A 16515-nucleotide genomic window follows, 5' to 3' on the forward strand; every position below is an offset into this window, starting at 1 on the left:
CCAGACTCCTTGACACAGATTTCAGTCCTGGTTCATGCATCTGTAGTGACAGGTTTAAAATTACAACATCTCACTGTCACCCTACAGATTCCTGTCACTTGAACTGGTCTTTCCCACAGTATCTTCTTTCCTTAAAAGTCCTTCACTCTGTTCCTGCCTTCACTCGGTCAGGATTTGCAATTGCTTTGTGTTAAATTAAATAAACATGCACTCATTTGAGATACCTGAGGCAGCAGGTAAGGTGCAATTTCACCAACCGTTCAGAACTTTCTTACTTGGCTTTCGTGGCCTTAATACATCCTATGTTCTCCTGGCAGGGGAACTTCCAGAGAATAAAGGAGGGAGTGCGCAGCACTGTGCAGTACGCCAGCAAACAGTAAGCTACAGCTTTGCAAAAAGAAGAATGGGCTCCTACTGTAGTTGGATGATGTAGAGAAGTTGAAATATAAAGTAGTATCCAGACTGTTTTGTTTCTCACTTGCTAAATTTTTCTAATTTATAAGAAAGAGGGGCAGATGATGCTATTTCAAGTGATCTACTGTTGTTTCCTTGGTCATTATACCTTAAAAATTGTAGTGAGTCTTCCCTTCATACTTATAGATCACGGAGTCATGGAAAGATTTAGCTTGGAAGGGAGTTCTGAAGTGAATCTGTTCTAAACTCTTGCTCAGCAGAGCTAATTTCAAAACGAGATCGGATTGCTCCAGCCTCTGTCCAATCAAGCTCAGAAAATCTCCAAGGACAAAGCTGCCACACCCTTTCCAAGCACCAGTTCCAATATTTGACCACCTCAATGTGATTTTTTTTTCCCCATGTCAGATCAGAATTCCCCTTCATATAATATACTCCCATTGCTTCTTGTCTTCCATTGTATATTTCTGAGTCTGGCTTCATCTCCTTTATACCCCGCTTTATGCAGTGACTCCAATTAGTTTGTCAGTAGCTTTCTTCTTTCCAGGCTGAACAAATCCCTGTAAATCGTGTGCTGCAATTCCTAATTATCTTTGTGGCTACCCCCTTGACCAGTTTTAGTATTTCTGAGGTTTAGAGGGTTTTTTTTGTTTGTTTGTTTGTTTTTGTAATTTTTTCTTCCTGGGGTGCCTGAAGCTGGACATAGTACTCCAGCTGTATAGGCACAACTGTTGAAGAGAAGAGAATCATCACCTCCTTTGCTCTGCTAGCTATGCTCTTGCTAATTTTGTCTGATCTGTGGTTAGCCTTTGCCACAAAGGCTTATTTGTTAAGTGCTCTCTGTGTCTTCTTTTTCCACATTGTGATTTCCCAATTCTCCCTCTGAGAAGATGACATTAGATTCTGGACAGTGTTTCCTGTGTGATTACACAGTTTCAGCTACTATTTACAGCGGTGAATTTTGGTCTGAATTGAATACAAACACCTGGATTTGTAGCCCTTAGCAATGAATAATGAAAAAGGCACAGAACTGAAATCAGCCTGTTGATTGTTCTGTTTCAAAATGTGAAAAGTTCAAAGGAGATGAAGGCTCACTGGAAAAGAGTGATACTATGAAGCCATAAAATGACTGGGATCATGTCATTTCTATGTGTCTCTAGACCTGCGGAGGCAGAATCTAGCTGAGATGTGTTGAGCAGAAAGAGAGGATTCCTTCCCCTGACGGAGGAAAAGGAGGAGTCACACATAGTACTTGAATATGAATAACTTGACTCAGGAAACTTGAAGTGTGACTCATTCTCCTCTCTCTTCCTTCTTTCTGCTTTTCTCTTTGCTTCTCCTTCACAAAACATTTGGTCTGTCTTTTAAGAGGATCATTATTGAACCACGAATGAGTTCTCAGATACTGAACATGAACACAGAAGAGGACGGATACTCGCATTTAAATCATCTGTCACAGCATCCATCCAGACACTATATGTCTGTGAACATCAACCAAGGTATGACTGACACCTGTTCTTGAACTTTCTGTGCTATAGTAGACAACAGGAATGATCTCTCTTGTCCAGATAAGTAAATGAGAAAAATATGTATTTATAGGCTTAATGTTTATTTCTGTGCACTATTTATATGGTTTTGTCCGATAAAAATAAGCGTGCATGGATGTGAAAATACATAGAATGAAACTACTGCTGTTACTTGCCCTAAATTTCTGTAGAAAAAGACAGATGGCTTTGGGTTCAAACTCTGGAATATAGGAATCAGTGCTAATGTGATTAGTTTTATTTATTGTTTTATATTATTTCAGGAAATTGCTACAGAGATAAGATAATCTGACTAAAAAAAAAAAAAAAGAACAAAACAAAAAACGCTTCCATGTTTTGTCATCTGAACCTTAAATTTTTAGGAAGCTTTTATGATTAATAGCTTTTGAGGCCAGAAGGGGTAAGGTAACAATGGGCCTGAATGCACGTCATATTATTTCTCTTCTTCAATTCCCATATCTCCATATGGGCTAAACTAGGTATTTCAGTCCTGAGTTAAATATTTCATGTGCTGAAAGGTCTGTCATATTGCATTCCCATGTCCATTTGTTGATGGAAACATTCAGGAACTTTTGCATACAGCATAACTTCAGTAGATGTTTTCAACTCCAGGATTTTCTTTAACCAGACTTCAACCCAGAGCTAGCATACAGTCTGAGAACTGTGTACACTGAGAGTAGAAAGGATTTGTGCAAAGTGAAAGATGATATGGATATACTTCCTTACTCTATTCTGGCACAGAAGAATAATAAATTATTGCCAGGGAGAGCGGGAACATCACCTAATTCTAAGCCATAGGATCACTACAAGTTTTCATAGTCTCATCATTTTCTAAAGGCAAGGAATCCCCTACCTGTTCTAACTATATACTTCCAGTGACTCATTTCAAACAGAACGCTTTAACAGATGCACTGCAGAGAGCTTCATGTTCTTCACAACTTTTATTTGAGCTGATCCTTAAAATATAATATATCCAAGAAGGGTCAATACTTTGAAAGCCAACAAATGGCTTTTCCTGGAAATGGGGAGGGTTGTGAGGGTTACTGAACAGAGTGCCTGCTATCACGTAAATTTTTGGTTTCTCCCAGGGCGATCTCTTCCCTTTGCTGTATGGTTGCCAGCTATCTTCACTTTGTTTGTACTGTGCCTGGCCCTCATCACAGGAATGATAGTCCTAGGTAAGTGCTGAAACCTACTGTATTCCTTTATTCATATTAACACCTTAGGAATAACTGCACTGAAGAAAAGTGGCAGACAGACTGCAACAAAGGACAGTCATAATTCAACCTCCTCACATACACTGTTCTTCCCCATCATCCTATTTGCCTGCAATAAACACTGCAGCTTGGTGCATAGGTCTTTGAGGAAGTATTTTTAAAGGCAGTTCTGGACCTGTGCCCAGAGCAAGGATATAGAAATCAAGGTTGTGTATTTTTGAAAGAGTGGGAGAAATGGATTCTACCCTCATCCATCTATCACTCTTATATTTACTAATTAGAATTCAATTATGAAATTCTAATGTTGACTTTTATAAATCAGTTTGATGTTTCTCTTTTCCTCTTCTCTTGTTGTTCAAGCCACTTTACTGGAACAGCAGTTCTTTTCTCCTTACTTGGAGATCTTTTGTGTTGGAAGACTACTATCTTAAATTAGTTCACATAAGTATGTTAAAAAAGGGACATATTCTAGCACTCAGATTCATGAGGAAATCTCACTGTCTGTCTGTTTCACTCTGTCATTCCAGCTTACCTGAGATGTGCAAAAGAATTGAAGACCTTCATATTTTATATTAGCTTTTATCATGTGACATGACTGTACGTAACTTCTTATTGCAGAACCTGGACATTGTCATTCTGACCCTTTACTGCCAAAAGCTAATATCTAAGTACTCCTGATATACATATATATATATATATATATATATAAAGCTCCTGCCTTCCTCAGAAAAGTTTAACCAAGAGTTAAAGGTTTTTTCAACATGAATTATATTTAGAACTTTAGGAGTTTTAGGGTGTTTTTTTAAAGTATCAAAAGTCTTCCTTTAAGAACAACATGATTAGTTCAAGATGCTCCTTGCTAAGCATATTCTTTTGCATTGTTATAGTTTTTTATTAGGTTGTCAAGTGACCTGTAATGGAACTGTGATTAAAATACATTTAAAACTTGGGAATCTTTTTATCCATTGTTTTCACATCTGTTAGTTTCTTCACCATATGTGACACTGTAGCATCAGATTTGTATGTAAACACATAGCTGCAAAAAGTAAATTTGCAAAATATGATGATGCATACATCATGCAGCATCATCACAACTTTTTTTTGTCTGACTGGAGAATATCTTTATAAACTTCAGGTCTCAGAGGTTCTCAGGCACCTGTGGAACATAATGAAAACTTGCGAGGACTAAAAGAGAGATTATGCTCAGTGGGTGACACGAACATTAAGAACAACGGTAAGTAGAACTATCGTTCACACAGCCTAAAGTGTATGTTAAGTCTTATATAGTTAAATAAGGGTGTTATATATTATATGAAATTAAATAATGAACTAAAAAATAAAAAAATTAAAAATTAAAAAATAAATAAAAAAATAAAAAAATGAGTGTAGATATGGCCCATAAAGTGCCATATACATTTCAGCTCTACGTATCTTTGACTTTCCAGGCCTATGAGTGTACATTTCTCTACTCTTCCTTTGGTTATTTATAAGGGACTGATGGTTTCTTACTATTCTAGGACCAGCATGTTCACTGTGCCCTGTAAACTGGAAATGGATTGGAGGTGACACCTGTTTCTACATTTCAGAAAAGAAGGCAACATGGCAAGAAAGTAAAGACTTTTGCTTTTCTCAGAATTCCACCCTTCTTACACTGAAAAGGAAAAGCAAGTTGGTACGGTTCCTATCATACAGTTATTTCTTTGCAATGGTATCAACTATTCAAAACTCTTCACCAGTCAGCAAATGCCTCTTTAAGATATACATTAATAGACATACTGTCCCCAGGGTCTGAGGCAATGTGGACTGAAGAGCATTTAATCGTAAAAGTATAATGATGAGGAAGCTAATAACATGGGATGTTATTCAGACAGTCATTGGATGTGAGCGTCTTGAATCCTGAGAAAGTTAGAAGTGATGATTTTCAATTCAGAAAATCTCTTTGAATACTCTAAATAATAGAGTTCTAGAGAGAATTTTTGCCCTGGTCTTATATTTTGTACAGATGCCAGACACAAAATATTCCTGTTTGCACGTCAAATAAAGACGCTGTCTCCTGAAAAGTATCTGACGAAGTTCAGAATGTTCAGATGACGAGTTCAGAATATCATTGTCAAATTACCTACCTCTTTTGGTTCTTTCTTTGATTACCTCTTCTCAGGAGAAGCTATTTAGATTTAAGCAAAACCACACCTACAAACTCCTTGGTGCTAAAGGTTTTGCATTTTTCATAGATCAGAATGTCTCATATATTACAAAAACAATCGTATTGGATTGGATTATCCTATGGAGTTGATGGCTGGTCTTGGATGGATGATACAAAACTTTCTACACAGAGGATGGACTGGTAGGTTTTCTGAACTTATATGGTTGGTAGTTTTTAATCTCTTCTTGCACAGTATCATCCCTGTGCATTTAGGGAGGAGGGAAAAATAAATAAATCCTATTAATGGCAAAGTTTTAATGCAGAATACAGCCACAGACACTTTCAGAATTAAAATACTATTATAGATTCGGAATCCCTGAAAAAGATAAAGAGAGTTTTAGAAAACTAGAAGTGAAAGCAAGAGAAAGAAAAAACGAACCAGTGCAATCAGTGACTGCTCTCACTGTTTAAACCCATTCTCTTTATGAAACATCCCATGAGCTCTAAAGCAAGTAACCCACACTTCTTTCAAGACAGACTGCCTCATGCACAACCTTCCTGCACATGCCTTTTCTACTCAGCCACAGTTATCCCAAATTCACTTATCTCTTTCATCAACTTTTCAAACCCTTATTACATAACAATAGTCAATGTGAAAAGAACCCATTTACTTTTTTCTGTAAATTATCATCAGCTTATTCAACCTTTTTCTCCTTTATTTAAACTGTGGGGAAAAATGGATTCCTATTCTGTTCTACATGAAGTGACCACTGTATGCAGTAATATGAGTCCTCATCAAACTGGAGAGCTCTCACAGGCAGGATCAACATTTTCTGACTGAAAATTCTACAGTGCCTCCTGAGGAGTATATGCTCATTTTGTCTTGCAAACTCTTGCAATTCCTGTGGCTAGTAGATATCAAGCTGAATGATCTGGCTTCTGTTTGGGCAGACCACTGTCATTCAGTTTTCAGACTCAAATTACCACTGTATAAATCAACTGTTGGAGGGTCAATAATGACTGGTGAGGAATTAGTGCTATTTTCTGTTTTGAGTATGCTCTTTTTTTTTTCTTCTTTTTTTTTTTTTTTTACATCTTTGCACTGAAGGAAGGTGGGAGACTGCCTTGACTTGAGTTTTATGTCATGTTCTTCAACATTTTGTAGAAGAACTTGCATGACTGTGCAAATTTTGCAATAATGTATGATCATCCAAAAGGGCTTTATGCTTTGTACAAAACACGTATGTGTGAGTTTTTAACAATATGGTGTTTTTTTTCCTTTTCCTAGGATTGATTTGTCCTCTAAGAAAAACTGTGCGTACCTATACTATCGTAAGTTAAAAGTTTACAGTGAGGATTGTTATGAGAAATATCCTTGGATCTGTGAAAAGGCAGCAGTCCAGTTGATCTAAAAATATTCTTCTGATCAGCAGAAGGAGAACTGGAAGCATATGAAGAAGATTGTCATTTTCAGATTTTTAAAAAAGATGATGTAAAATAATGTTTAATAGAATTTCAAAGCAGAGTCTATCCTTCACATACACTAAAATATAACAGAGAAAGGAAGCCTTTCCAGATAAATAGAATCAGCAATAACAAATATTTATGAATCAGAGACAAGATATTAGCCTCATCTGTCTAGCTCAGAAACCTGAACTTTAGCAAAGCTGTTAATCTCAAGCATGTCAACATAGCCAAATAACTCAGAAGCATAAAGGCTTGTGGGGCTACTTCTTGTCACTGGTTAGAATTTCTTATATATCCATTTCTACCAGGGCTCTCCTTTTAGCCCATTTGACTTTACTCAGATGATGTCTTCTCTCACTTCTATTTACAAAGATACATTCACCTCCAAAAACTCTTAACTATTTACAGTTTTCTCTTCAATGCACCAACTTTCAGTTATTCTAAATTAATCTAAAACTCCAAAGCAAACACTCTGCTCCTTTACTACTCAAATATGTGTGGCTTCTTTGTTTGCTGCTTAGCAGCAAAACATCAGTTAGCACCCTCATCCTCCTCTTGGCTGGGGAATATGAATTTTAAGTATGTTCAAATTTTAGATCCAGGTAATGACACTTTTCCTCTACATGCAATAATGTGATCTTCCAAGAAGGCCCAGAAGTCATTGTTAAATAAGTGTTAATAAACAGTACGCTGTTACCATAATTGCCATAGCCATTATGCAGGGAGAATGGAAATACTGATTGGATATTTCCAAAATTGCCATCCTAAGATCATTGGTCTTCAACTAAGAGGGAATATCTCCATCTCTTTACCTAACACATAGGGCCCTAGAGGGAAGAGGGATCCAAAATACCTAGTTGATATTCAGCTGTCACCTCCTCCAAACTCAAGAGAGGTCTGTCGCAATGAGCAGAAATTCAGGCAAAAATGCAAGGAGGCATTTGATGAACTACAGGTTCCTGGCCAAATTCAAACACAAAAAGAAAGCATAGAGAGGATAGATACATGGATGTGTAACCTGGGAGTAATACAGAAACAGGGATGAGGTTAGGAAATCCAGAGCCCATTTGGAACTCACTCTGGCCAGTGATGTCAAAGACAACAGGAAGGGCTTCTGGGTGACAAAATGTAGATGGAAAAATATGGACCCACTGCTGAAGCAGACGGTGGACTCGATTATATAAGAGGTGGAAACAGCTGAGGTACTGGATGCCTTCTTTGCTTCAGTCTTTACGAGCAAGATTGGCCTTGATGCATACCAGGCCCCAGAATGTAGAGGGAAAGTCTGGAGCAAGGAAGAAGTTCTGGTCTGGGAACACAAGCACACTGTATATACATAAATCCATTGGCTCTGATGGGATGCACCCATGAGTGCTGTGGGAGATGGAAGATGTCACTGTTGCAAGATCACCTTCAAAAACTCTTTAATGATCATGGTTACTGAGAGAGTGCCTGAGGACTGGAGGAAAGCAAATATCACTTCTAGCTTCAAGAAAGTCAGGAAGGAAGACACAGGGCCAGTCGGACTCACCTCAGTCCCTGGGAAAGTGATGGAGCACATAATCCTGGAAACCATTTCCAAGCACATGAAGGGCAAGAATGTGATCAGGAGTACTCAACATGCATTCACCAAGGGGAAGTCATGCTTGAACAACCTCATAAGCTTCTACAATGGAATCACTGGCTGGTAGATGAGGAGAGAACAGAGGACATTGTCTACCTGGACTTCGGTAAGGCTTTCAACACTGTCTCCCATAAGATCCTCATAAAGAAGCTGTGTATGAGCTGGATGAGCAGACAGGGGGGTGGATTTAAAACTGGCTAAACAGCCAGCCCAAGAAGAAAGTGATCAGTGTTGTAAAGTCTAGTCAGAGACCACTAACTAGCAGCGTATGTCAGTGGTAAATATTGAATCCAGTCCTGTTTAACCTCTTTATTAATGATCTGGATGATGGAGCAGAGTGTACCCTCTGCGTATCTGAAGATAATACAAAACTGGAAGGAGAGGTGATCATATGGTTGTGCTGACAGTCAGAGGGACCTCAATAAGCTGGAGAGAAGGGCTGACCTCATGAAGCTCAAAAGAGAGATGCAAAGTCCTGCACCTGGGGAGAAACAACCAACCCCATGCACCAATATATGCTGGGGGCAAAACAGCTGGAAAGAAGCTGGGCAGAAAACGTCCTGGGGTCCTGATGGACACCAAGTTGAACATGAGCTGGAAATGTGCCCCTGCCACACAGAAGGCTGTTAGTATCATGGGCTACATTAGACAAAGTATTGTCAGCAATTTGAGGAAGGTATTCCTTCCCCTCTCCTCAGCATTGATGAGGCCACACCTGGAGTACTGTACGCATTTCTGGGCTCCTCAGTACAAGAGACACAAGGACATATTGGAGAGGGCCGCAGAGGTAATGAAGGGACTGGAGCAACTCTCCTATGAGGAAAGGCTGAGAGAGCTGCGACTCTTCAGCCTGGAGAATATAAGGCCTAGGAGAATCTTATCGATGTATATAAATACCTGGAAAGATGCTGAAAAGAAGACATAGCTACACTCTCTTCAGTTTTACCTAGTGCCAGGACAAGAGGCAACAGGCACAAACTGAAACACAGGATGTTCCCTCTCAACATCAGGAAGCCCTTCTTTACTATGCAGGTGACTAAGCACTGGTGCTGTTTGCACATAGAGGTTGCAGAGTCTGGCCCTTTGAAGATACTCAAAAGCCATCTGGACATGATCCTGGGCAATTGTCTCTAGGTATCTCAGCTTGAGCAGATGGGATGGACCAGATGGCTTCCAGAGGTTCCTTCCAACATAAACCATCCATTGATTCTGTAGCTCTATGGTTGATTCAAGAGCTTAAATTTTAGATACACTAGTCTCAGAAAACCTCAGTATGATACTCATGTGGCTGTGTTCAAAAGAGGTTGATCAGTTTAATAGAGCTTGCTACTTTTGAGTAGGAACGTTGATTAAGGAACTTCCTTTGGTTTTGTTCTAAGTTTGAAAGTGACTGAGGTTTTTTCTTCATGCTGGAAAACAGATTTGAGCAGACAAAATTGAAAATATATTTTGATGTATTTCTATGACACTTACAGTCTACTAGAAATTTGATTTGTCTCCAGTGTGCATAGGGATGCAGCTTGAACCAACACATTCAGCAATGACACTTCTTGGTCTACGAATGTGTGATGACGTTGGTGGTAGGGGAGATGGTTGGACCAGATGACCTTGGAGGTCTTTTCCAACCTTAATGATTCTATGATACTATGATACTCATGACACAATCATACAGCAGAAGAAACTGCTCTCTTTCCTTGGGTTGCAATATTGTACTTCAAAATACAGATTTTTGAAATGCATAAGATTTTTGCCTTCATAGCATAGGCAAGTTGATGTTAATTATCTATTTACTTTCTGCTACAAAATACTGGTTTTCATGTATACTGTTCCCATTAAATATTTGCACCATAATTTGTGCTGTGTCCAGAATTCAACTTTATTTGACATTACAAACAGCAGTAAATATGATTGCAGCATGGTCATTTCAGCATCCATCTCCAAGAAAGGTCCTACCCACAAAGGTCACCTATGCACCTTGCACATTTCAATGTGGTCTAATTGTGTGTTCCAATTCCACATTTCGGTTGAGTCTGTTTGTTTGGTGTTTATGCAGGAAAAAGTTCAAATAAATCTAGAAAATGAGAGAAATAAAACACAGGAAATACTGAATAGGGAGGAAATATTGACTCTTTTGTTGATAGCTTAATCAGACTCAGGAGGTCTTTCTCTGTGAAAGAATATTTTGCAACTCTTTGTTTGAAATCAGAACAAAAGGGTGGCCTTTCTACAGATAGAGTAAACATTTCTTTCTTCTCAATTTTCTGATGGGTTTTCAGAGTGGTGAGGAGTAGAGTGGGTACATACGTTTTCAGGATAGCAGGCAGATGTGTGATTGCAATCCAATGACTCCACATTTCCCCCAAAGAAATATGCATCTGTATTTACTCATTCTTCTCTTGTTCTTCTGCAATTCAGCAGTTCATGAAGGGAAGTTACCTAGGAGGAATCAGTACAAGTGAGAACAATACAAAGATCAAATATTAGGGATTTTGTATTCTCTTCTTGTGGCCAGATAAAACTCTTATATTGACTTTTTATCATTGTAAGCCAGTGACTTAAACAGTGACATCTGGTTTATGCTGAGTGACGGCAAATCAAAACCACATCTACTAAGATATGGCTGAAAAGTGTTAGGCTAGAACTGTTGCTTCTTTGACTGCAAGAAAGGTTGAGTGAATCACAGCAGCCAACTTTTAGCACAACACAACTGAGTGTACTGCTTCTCTTGTAGCACTATTTCTGCAGCTTAAAATTAAATCCCAGTTTCACCCAATCCTATCAAAAGAAGTTTGTGCAGTTAAGCTGATTTGCGCTCACTGACTAATGGACAATGAACTGCGGAACAGGATATGACCGTCTATGTTAGTTTGCACAACAGCTTATGACCAACAGTCAGTGTAGTCAAAGATGCTGATCGTGTTTGTCCTTCTACTCAATAAAATGCTTGTTAAATGTGAATATTTTAAAAGACATCTGTTTTGTTTATTTGTTTGTTTGTTTTGTTACTTGATGAACCACTGAAGCCAAAAGTCTCTATCACATTCTCTTCTGTCTAGACACTAATTCTGAACTGGCTATAGTACTCATTTCAGTGATTTCAAGGATAATCTGTTCTTTATCTGGTGATTAATACTAACAGTGGTAGACTCTTTCTGCTTCTTAAAGAAGACTGCAAACAAGTATGGTGAAGATATGTTATTCTTTCAAATCCATGACAAAGCTTTACTCACCACTGCACAGTCAGGGGCTGGTTACAGAGCATATTAGCTGTAATATGCCACATTACCCAACTACTTTTTGAAGAAATTGCTTAGTGATGGCTAACTTTGTGCGGACTGGGAAGCAGAAAATAATTAATCTAGCTCTTGCATTTTTTAGTGTTAAAAAGATAAATTAAACAAATGAAATACAAAGACCTCTGTATATTGCTCAGAAATACTTTTTGGGATGCATTAATAACCTCTATAAAAATCTTTGCTTTGACACAAGACTTTGTTAACCTTTATAGATAAAGCAAGTGGGTAATTTGTGGGTTAACCTTATATTTACAAATCGTTATATATTTAGTGGTTTGGCTATGGCTGCAGAGAACTTGGATTGTCTTTGTGTTTACTTCACAATGACTAGACACAAACCCAATTCTTTTGCCTTGTAAATGAAAATGCCAATATCTGTAGGGTAATTGGTTGAATAATTATATTGAGTATGGATTGACTAACAATTAATTGGAGATGTTCAGATACAGTTCTGCAAGAAATTAACTATATAACAAAAAATAAATTATCATCAGAATATATATATATATATATATATATTACTCAGGAAATTCCAGAGAATTGTAAGTTCTGAGGTTGCAATTGCAAGATGCTTAAGATAATTTTCCTCTGAATAAAAATTTATTTGCAGCAGCAAATTCAGAACATTTACGGGAATCATGATGTCTAAAAATTAGCACACTTGTAAAGCTACTTTAAAAACCCAAATTTTATAAGCATGCAATACTTGCAAGTACCCTATAATGAATATGTAGGGGAAATAAGGTGTGATATATTCAGTAATTCATTTTTAACAAACTAATCGCAGCATGGAAAATAGATCTAAAATACTCGTCCTCAAAGTCATGAAAAGCAGTTCTGTTTCTCTCAGTAAGACATGAAAAAAACAGGTCAGTTACAAGTTTGTGGGTTTCAGGCCTGGATAGATGATTAATTCAGCACTTAATTGTGTACTTCTACCCTTGTTTCCTTGTTCTTGCAGCAGTCCTTAGAAGAGTTGACTGAGAATCATTTTCCATGTACCATGTGGCTGTGCAACTTGAAAAATGGCAGTGTATTTTGCAAGTCCTGATGTCTGAAGGCAACAGCTTCTGTTTATAAACATGAATTCAGAGACATATTATCTCTGATAATGTGAGAATTGGAATCTTGCTGCAAGAATATATTTCCCCACTTGGATTTCTTTATGTTTTTATGATCCAAATGGTTTACTGTTTGTCTGTCAGCAAGGGTAAAGAGGAGGACAATGGAGAGAAGAAAACTCATTAATAAGTAAAACTGTGACACCTTATTCTAGGTTGCATCTCTGAGGTTTGCCAAGAAATAAGACACTTTGCAGCTACATGTCAATACAATGCAACCAAAATAAAAATAAGAAAACAAAGTCAGCAGAATAATTTGTCTTTAAAACAAATAAGCACTATGAAGAAAAACACCTATGAGCAACTGAAAGCAATATGACAGCAAGCTATGTGGTGCGGTTGACACGCTGGAGGGAAGGGATGCCATCCAGAGGGACCTTGACGGGCTTGAGAAGTGGGCCTGTATGAACATTATGAGGTTTGGCAAGGTCAAGTGCAAAGTCCTGCATCCTGGGGCAATCCCAAGCACAAATGCAGGCTGGGCAGAGAATGGATCAAGACCAGCTCTGAGGAGGACTTGTGTGCTGGTTGATGAGAAACTCAATCTGAGCCAGCAATGTGTGCTTGCAATCTAGAAAGCCAAACATATCCTGGGATGCATCAAAAGAAGCATGGCCAGAAGGTTGAGGGAGGTGATTGTCAGACCCCTCTACTCTGCTCTTATGAGACCTCACCTGGAGAACTGCGTTCAGCTCTGGGGCCACGAGGAGGGACACGAAGATGATCCGAGGGCTGGAGCACTGCTCCTATGAAGACAGGATGAGGAAGTTGGGGTTGTCCAGCCTGGAGAAGAGAAGGCTCCAAGGGAGACCTTATAGCAGCCTAATACCTAAAGTGGGCTACAGGAAAGCTGGGGAGGGACTCTTTGTCAGGGAGTGTAGTAATACGACAGGGAGTAATGGCTTTAAACCATAAGACGGTAGATATAGATCAGATATAAGGAAGAAATTCATTGCTATGATGGTGGTGAGGCACTAGAACAGGTTGCCCAGAGAACTTGTGAATGCCCCATCCCTGGAAGTGTTCAAGGCCACGTTGGATGGGATTTTGAGCAACTTGGTCTAGTGGGTGGCATCCTTGTCCATGTCAGGAGCGTTGGAACTAGATGACCTTTAAGATCCGTTCCAACCCAAACTGTTCTATGATTCTATTATCATAAGAAAACAAAGTGAGAAGAAAAATTTGTCTTTAAAACACATAAGTACTATGAAGTTGATTAATTTGGTAGATCTATTGAGATGAGTATTCAGGCTGGGTACAGTAAGGAAATAATTTACCAAGAAGCAGTGAGAGTGGCTTATGAGCTGAAGGTATACTTTGTGACAAGTTGGCATGCATACAGTGTTTATAGTCCTATTTTAATGGACATCATATCAAGCTGAAAAGGCTAGTCATAGACTCAAGATTTTGTTTATCAAAAATTAACATCGAGGATACAAAAAATTTAAAGGCTCTAGCTGTGCTAATACCATATGGCTACAACAAACAGCAATTACTATTCTAGTGGTGGCTATAAAAAAATCTTTCTCCTTCTGTCTTTTTCAGTGTGTAAAAAAAAAAATTGTCTAAGAGCATTGTATTAGACTTGAAATGACTCAGTACACTTGAAGATATGATTGGATTCTGCCTTCTGATCTTTGCCAGTTTTAAATGCTTTCTGCACTCACGTGACTCCATCTTACATATAAGAGCATTTTTTTTCTCTCCTGGATTAAGCCAAAATTCAAGAACTTGTTTATACTACATATAAAGGAAATTCAAGGTTAAGTGTTACTCAAACATAGTAAGAAGTTGTACACTACACACCTTAGGGCAGACAGCATTGTGTTACCGGATGCCACAAGCTCTTCTATTCTGTGTAGCTTGACTCATCATGTAGCTGTTATCCTCAAATGGACCTGGGAGGTCTCCATGTATGGCAGAAAACCTGGAGGCAGACCTCTGCACAAGGACAGAAATCTGCTACTTGGAAGTCTGGGAACAGCCTTTATGTCCTGTACAGGGAAACCCAAAGGACATCTCCTCCTGAGCACTGTACAGAACAACAACTTTTCTTTGAGCATCACCCTTTATTTCCTTTAGAATTTAACTGCCAGCAGTAGCCCATAGTACCAGTGCTTTTCACTTCTCCCTCAGCCAGAGCCCAACAATCAACCACTACTCTGACAGGAAGTCTTTGCATGAGTTCCCCTCCCTGGTTTTTGACCCTATGTCCAGACAAGCTGCCCTTCCTGGCCTGATGATGAATTCCTGCTGGTCCTCTCCCCAGTGCTCTCGCATCAGTTTTGCTCACTGGTTTAGCTCATAGAATCATATCATAGAATCATAGAACAGCTTGGGTTGGAAGGGACCTTAAAGACCACCTAGTTCCAACCCCCCTGCTATGGGCTGGGACACCACCCACTAGATCAGGTTACCCAGGGCCCCATCCAGCCTGGCCTTGAACACTTCCAGGGATGGGGCATCCACAGCTTCTCTGGGCAACCTGTTCCAGTGCCTTACCATCCCCTCTGAGTGAAGAATTTCTTCCTAACACCTAATCTAAATCTCCCTTCTTTTAGTTTAAAGCCATTCTCCCTTGTCCAGTCACTGTCTGCTCAATGAAAAAGTTGTTCTCCATCTTTTTTATAAGCCCCTCTAACAGATCCACATCCTTCTTGTGCTGGGGGCTCCACACCTGGGTGTAGTACTCCAGGTAGGGCCTCACAAGACAGAACAGAGGGGGACAATCACCTCCCTTGACCTGCTGGCCACCCCTCTGTTGATGCAGCCCAGGATGCAGTTGGCCTTCTGGGCTGCAAGCACACACTGCTGGCTCATGCCGAGTTTTTTGTCTACCAGAATTCCCAAGCGCTTTGCTGCAGAGCTGCTCTCAATGAATTCTTCTCCTACTCTGTACCCATGTCTGGGATAGCCCTGAAGCAGCTGCATCACCTTGCACTTAGACTTGTAGAACCTCATTAGGTTCATGTGGACCCACTTTTCAAGCTTTTCCAGTTTTCTCCTCATACCAGCCCCCTCAGTGAGGGCTCTCCTGCTTCCTCGTGGTGTGATCCTTAGGAGACTCTTGTATAGTCAAGGGCTGTAACATGGGGCCTCGCAGCATGTCCTAGTACAACAGTCCAGTATGGATTACTCCTTCCATCCTTCACATCTTACCTGCATCCCCTGTAGACAGGTAAGTGCTGGGATCCCAGGTAACATCTCCACTGCTGCTGAGGCCCCGTGCTTAGACTTAGAATAAGCAGCATTTCCAGACTATGAGATAACTGTGACACAAGACACTCTGTTGTCCTGGCTCCTCTGAATTACTTCTTCATACCCATAATTAAGATAACTAAGATCATTGCCATATTGCTAAATACTCATCTAGTGAGGGATGAAGCACACTTGTTGGCTGTTCTTACTGCAGAGTTCCGATGCACAGCTTCAAGTCTGAAATAATCATAATTATAAGCCTGCCGAGATACCGCCATATCTAGGAACTTATAGTCCAATTTTCATCAAATGGCTCAAACTAGAACAAAATACACACAAGAATAGAAGTCCCAAAACATAAACTTGTCTGTTCCTGTGGGACTTCAAACATCTCTGCTGCATCATTATAAAGGCCCTGTTTTGGTGGTTATTCAGCCTACTGTGTGCAGTGACATACCAAGAAGACACTACAGAAAAGGTCAGTTGTAGCAATA

The 16515-nt window shown here is 39.4% G+C and overlaps 1 protein-coding gene across 2 annotated transcripts; it reads left to right on the forward strand.

The window, feature by feature from the left end:
• Positions 1-1400: 1400 nt before the first annotated feature.
• On the forward strand, positions 1401-11363 carry LOC106046287 (C-type lectin domain family 1 member A-like). 2 transcript variants are annotated; one of them, XM_048055423.2, is made up of 6 exons: positions 1401-1910; positions 3044-3133; positions 4308-4406; positions 4696-4844; positions 5404-5516; positions 6604-11363. In XM_048055423.2, exons 1-6 carry the CDS (start codon positions 1802-1804, stop codon positions 6725-6727), a joined length of 684 nt encoding a protein of 227 aa, XP_047911380.1. In that variant the 5' UTR covers positions 1401-1801; the 3' UTR covers positions 6728-11363. The 2 variants fall into 2 exon arrangements, with proteins under 2 accessions (XP_047911380.1, XP_013052662.2); XM_013197208.3 differs by having other exon boundaries at positions 1410-1910; positions 4690-4844.
• Positions 11364-16515: the final 5152 nt, after the last annotated feature.

Source organism: Anser cygnoides, chromosome 1 (assembly GCF_040182565.1).
Source record: "Anser cygnoides isolate HZ-2024a breed goose chromosome 1, Taihu_goose_T2T_genome, whole genome shotgun sequence".
NCBI classification, from domain to species: domain Eukaryota; kingdom Metazoa; phylum Chordata; class Aves; order Anseriformes; family Anatidae; genus Anser; species Anser cygnoides.

Excerpts from the sequence above, each read along its gene's own strand:
- LOC106046287 (XM_013197208.3), top strand. The coding sequence starts at position 1,802 with ATGAGTTCTCAGATACTGAACATGAACACAGAAGAGGACGGATACTCG. Across the intron at positions 4,407-4,689 it reads CACGAACATTAAGAACAACG|GACCAGCATGTTCACTGTGC; the intron begins GTAAGTAGAACT and ends TTACTATTCTAG. Across the intron at positions 5,517-6,603 it reads TCTACACAGAGGATGGACTG|GATTGATTTGTCCTCTAAGA; the intron begins GTAGGTTTTCTG and ends TCCTTTTCCTAG.